Source organism: Sardina pilchardus, chromosome 3, assembly GCF_963854185.1.
Source record: "Sardina pilchardus chromosome 3, fSarPil1.1, whole genome shotgun sequence".
NCBI lineage: Eukaryota > Metazoa > Chordata > Actinopteri > Clupeiformes > Clupeidae > Sardina > Sardina pilchardus.
The window spans coordinates 26,654,558-26,659,557 of record NC_084996.1 but is presented as its reverse complement, the minus strand read 5'-3'; the positions used below and the strand labels follow the sequence as shown (position 1 = coordinate 26,659,557).

Sequence of the window (5,000 nt, the reverse complement as noted above, 5' to 3'; positions counted from 1 at the left end):
CATTCTTAAGGTACAATGTCTTTAAACTGCCTAAAATATAAGAACTCAAGTAGAAACAATACTTCAAAGTGCCTGCTCAGTGCTGAAGGCCTGTGTTGTTCTGCTCGGTGAGAAGTCGGTCCATTGATATTTTAAACCTCCCTCACAGCTCAGCGGAGAGTTTGGACTGATGCGGGACGAAGCTTACTGCCAGGTCCTGAAGCAGATCACGGGGAACACCAGCTCCAAAACGTACGGCTCCTCTCCTCGCTCAGTGGCCCTGTCTCTTTTCCTATTTACCTCCATTCTGTTCAACAGTACAGTAGGCGACTCTCCCCTCTAATGGTTATGGTTATAGTTATGGTTATAGTTATTTAGCAGACGCCTTTGTCCAAAGCGACGTATTCTAATCTCCCCCATTGGTTGTATTCTCTTCAACCATGGCCTGCTGGCCAGATGCTATAACAGGGACGATCCCTGATCAGGTCCTGCACTCTCAAGACCAGTGTTTTTTTAACTGGTGGGTCGGAACCCAAAAGGTGGGTCACAGAACTGTTCTGGGTGGGTCGTGGAGCTTGTGGTTAAAAAAAAACACCCATTTAAAAGGCTACCTTATCAGACCTAACATTCAACATTTATTTGAATAGACTTTATTTCTATGTCAGTCATTGCCATGGACATACTGTAGACAATGTTTATGTGACAGGTCATGTTAGACATCATTTTAGCGCTAAACGCAAGTATGCTACAACAACCCTGAATATTTGAATTAGGATATGGATTCACTTAAATTGAGACAAAAAGGAACAGAAACCCCAGTGTGTAGTTCACCGAATTGCTGGCACATGAGAGCCACAAAAATGCCACAAAAAAGGCCACAAAGCACTCTTGTCAAAAACAAAGCTGTTGAGTACTTTGAAAGGTGACACCAGGAGTTGAAGACTCCACAAATGTAATGCCAAACATCAGCATGTTCCAATCCAGTAGGCCTACAGGCACTTAGTGTGTCTTAACATGTAGCTCACTGTTTCCGTCGGTTTGATTTCTAAAAAAACATACAGTATGCGTCGCGACTTAATGACCATGGGAAACTGTGGGTCCCAGAGCCAGATCAGTTTAGAGCCACTGTTCTAGACTGTTACAACAGATACCACTTTCTACCACTTTCGCCTCTACCAGACTTTGACTATTGCTTATAATGTAAGCACTCCTATCCTCGAATGCTAGTGTTGACAGATGCAGTGGTAACTCCCAACTAAGTCTTCTCTGCACTGTAGTTTATGTGTTATTCTATTGCTGTAATTTGCTTTGGATTAAAGAGTTTGTCAAATGAATGTAAATGTGGATAATTTTGACATGAAACATGAAATATGAAAAAGAAAACACTGCTGTAATTATATACTAAAACAGAAAGAACAGAACGTTCCCCAGTGTTCTTGTACATTCTTTAGTCATATGTGGCGTGCCAGTCTTTGTTTCAGGTGGTATTTTTTTTATACATTTCTGGAGATTTTCCAGGGCAGAATATGGAACAACTTGTAGAAAGTCAAACAATATGTGCAGAATGCATTACCAAGCCTTCAACAGGAAACCATATGTCGTAAATGCGGACGCATATGTGTTTTCTGATAACAAACATCAAAAATACATTTTCGTGCCTTTAAATCAGGCATGTTTCTCTAATCAGACGCAGGGAAGAGGGGAGGGGGGGGGGGGGGGGGGGCGGTCGTCAATAATTCAGTGCCTGGCCGCTCACCCGGGAGCAGGGTTGACCCTCACTGCCGCAACCCTGCTGCGATTTGCAGGGCAGCCGAGTGCTGTGGTGATTTAGCTGATCTGGGTGTTTCTCTTTTTTCTTCTCTCTTTTCTTTTTGGCTGCGGGCCGGCCGGCCGGCGCAGGGACAGCTGCCAGAGGGGCTGGAGGCTCCTGTACGTCCTCACGGCCTACTACCGCTGCTCCGAGGTGCTCAAGCCCTACCTGCTCAAGTACCTGCTGGACGTGTGCGCCAATCAGGGCATACACTTCCAAGGTTGGGGCGGAGTTCATTTGCGGTTCGCTGCCTGTCTGCACACCTGTCTTAACTTAGTGCTAGACTACAGTATTTAACTTTTGCACTTGTGCACAATGTGCCTGTTGTTGTTGTTGTTGTTGTTTTAAACATGTTTATGTTGCCGTTGCATTGTGGGGATTTAACTGGTTGTTTTGTCAAATAACCAGGGATCGCTAATGCATGTGAGCAGAATCTGAGGAAGACTTTCCAGTATGGCGGACGCATTGAGCCTCCAAATGGCATGGAACTGAAGGCTATGTTGGTCAGTGGATGACACCTTGGCTTTGTCCTGCAAGCACATTGCTTTGAGAGGCGAAATTGATAGCTCATCCAATACAACTGTTGTCTTCGTGTTTCTTTTGTTCTCAAAGGCTGGAAGGAGCTCCAAGAGGCAGCTGTTTCTATTACCCGGCGGAATCGAGCGGCACCTGAAAATAAAGACTTGTTCGGTAAGCATCTTTTATACAGTGAACAAAGAGAGAGAGAGAGAGAGAGAGAGAGAGAGACAGAGAGAGAGAGAGGGAGAGAAAGAAAGGGAGAAAAAGAGAAATCACTTTATCTGAACACTTCCATGTTCCTCTCTCGCTCAGGTTGCTCTGGATGCCATTGAAGAGCTATGTTATGAGATGGGTCTGAGCAAGCTTGAGGCCATGGACGAATACGCCATATTCGTGGTGGTCAACAGAGGTATGGTGCCGGGCTGCTTAAAAGAGAATTCCAGCCATTTATTACATAGACTTGTTGGTACGGAACAAAAAAAATGACCTCGAGAAACAGAACAGATGTGGACAAATGGATGGCCGGAATTCTCCTTTAAACATCTCAAGGCTGTAAAAAGCAGAGCTTTCATTCAGACAGATGAGAATAGAATGTGCTCAAATGAACAGAATCTAAGGGTTACCTTCTTATTTGTGATTTTTAGAACAGTGGTAGGCTAGCCTACTGAAAACGTTTGGATATTCTGCTATTTATGCAGTTAGTTAAAAAGATAGACACACATATATACGAAAAAATTATCTTGAATGTATGTGCTACAATGCAAGCCTGTTTATTTAAACTGCATCATAGCCATTTAAGTTTTGACACGTTTCCTGCAGGCCAGAATGTGCGCCCTCTGAACAAGCGCGAGTACATACTGGACATCACCACGGAGGCCGAGCCCATCGACAGCAACTACAGCCTCTGGTTCAGGAGGGTGATCTGGACCCAGCCGCTCAAGTTTGACAACGAGCTCAGCGTCTCCATGCATTACAATCAGGTAGCCATCTTGAGAGCTCCTCATCTATCAGGGCCACACATACCGTCATTTCCCAACTATTGGCCGCGGCTTATACTGTATATTGATTTTTGCCAAAATGTCTTCAGCTATGAGGTTAACACACGGGTGCAGATAATATGGTATTCATATAGTTTTGTTTATATTAACTTGCATGAAACACTGCCCTGTGGCGTATACACAATGCGGCTAATACACAGGAAATGACTGTACAAGAAGGCAGTGCTTTAGAGACCTGTGCACAGACGTACTGTACAGTACCCAGACTTACTCCCGTGGTGTGTTTTAAACGCTGCAGATATACCCGGACTACTTAAAGGGCCTGCTCAACGTGGTGCCACAAGGGAGCCTCAGTGACCAGCAGCTTCAGCAGGTGGCCAAACTGGCCGCCCTTCAGCATCGGGCCAAGGAGTCGGCCTACCTCCCCACTGTGTAGGTCAACCGCACACTTGCTAGCTCGTGGCAAATGGCCATAGCTCTGATTGCTGGACATGGTGCGCCAGGGATGTTGGCAAACCACACGTGGACCACACATCGAGAGAGAGAAAAAGACACCTATAGCATGGCACTTATCCAGAAGAATTTAAATGGCTGGTTTCCCAGACATGGATTTAAGCTTAGTCCTAAACTAACAGCACTTTTTCAGTGAAAGTCTTTTTTCTGTTTTAGTCAAGAAATGTCATACCCAAGAACCCGAAACTGTGTTGGAAAGGGTCTTAGAAGAATCTTTTTGAGATTTTTTTTGTCTCTAAGCTTTTTAGCAGCTTTGATCTAGGAATAATCAAGATGGAACCATTTTAGCTCTCATTCAAGGTGGAACCATTTGGAGAATTCAGAGAATTCTATCCTCTAGGACCTTTAACTTTCCACAGATACCAGGAAAATCTCCACCCCGCCCCACCCCACCCCACCTCACTCCATACACACAGACACACACTATGTGATGAATACCAGTTCATACCAGTTCCCCTGTCTATAGTTACCAACAACAACAGTAAGATCTCAGTCACGGTGTCAGTGTGAGTCATACTGTGTGTGTGATAACGTGTTCCTTCCCTCCCTGCAGCCATGAGGTGCAGGACTACGTCCCCCAGCAGCTGTACACAGAGCAGCGGCCGCAGCAGTGGCTCAACCTCATCACCCAGCACATGCAGCAGGTCCAGCCACTGAGCCCGCACCAGGCCCGGGCCCAGTTCCTCGGTAAACACACACCTATACACACTCTCTCTCTCTCTCTCTCTCTCTCTCTCTCTCTCTCTCTCTCTCTCTCTCACACTCTCTCTCTCTCTCTGTCTCTCTCTCTCACACACACACACACACACACACACACACACACACACACACACACACAATGGACGCTAATCTGAGTAATAATGGCAAAGTGTAAAGTCAGTTTGCTAATTGATCACCATTCTAAGCACTTTAAACACTAACGAGCCAGTGTTCCATGCTCCCAAATGCCACACGAAAGCTATAGTACATGCACGTTTAAATTAGGGCTTAAAAAACACACCAAATGAAACAATTTGGTACATTGTACAGCATGGGAACTCTTATGTTTCAAGTCAGTAAACTGATGTCTGAGAGAGTCATATGATTTTCTGTAAACAGGACGTACTGTAGTGGCGACTAAACTTGATGGGATGGAGAGGTCGGCTTCAAAAGAGCCGTTTAAGTCTGTAGTGGCGTGGGGA

The 5,000-nt window shown here is 45.3% G+C and overlaps 1 protein-coding gene across 1 annotated transcript in view; it reads left to right on the top strand.

Moving 5' to 3' along the window:
* Positions 1-5,000, top strand: part of myo15aa (myosin XVAa) — a 47,745-nt gene that overhangs the window by 39,784 nt on the left and 2,961 nt on the right. The window contains exons 54-62 of the mRNA XM_062530986.1: positions 1-10; positions 149-231; positions 1,879-2,009; positions 2,198-2,292; positions 2,402-2,479; positions 2,621-2,717; positions 3,128-3,288; positions 3,605-3,738; positions 4,373-4,506. The exon at positions 1-10 is cut by the window's left edge and continues 64 nt beyond it. Of these exons, the coding sequence (XP_062386970.1) occupies positions 1-10; positions 149-231; positions 1,879-2,009; positions 2,198-2,292; positions 2,402-2,479; positions 2,621-2,717; positions 3,128-3,288; positions 3,605-3,738; positions 4,373-4,506 (923 nt within the window). The remainder of the gene's footprint in view (positions 11-148; positions 232-1,878; positions 2,010-2,197; positions 2,293-2,401; positions 2,480-2,620; positions 2,718-3,127; positions 3,289-3,604; positions 3,739-4,372; positions 4,507-5,000) is intronic.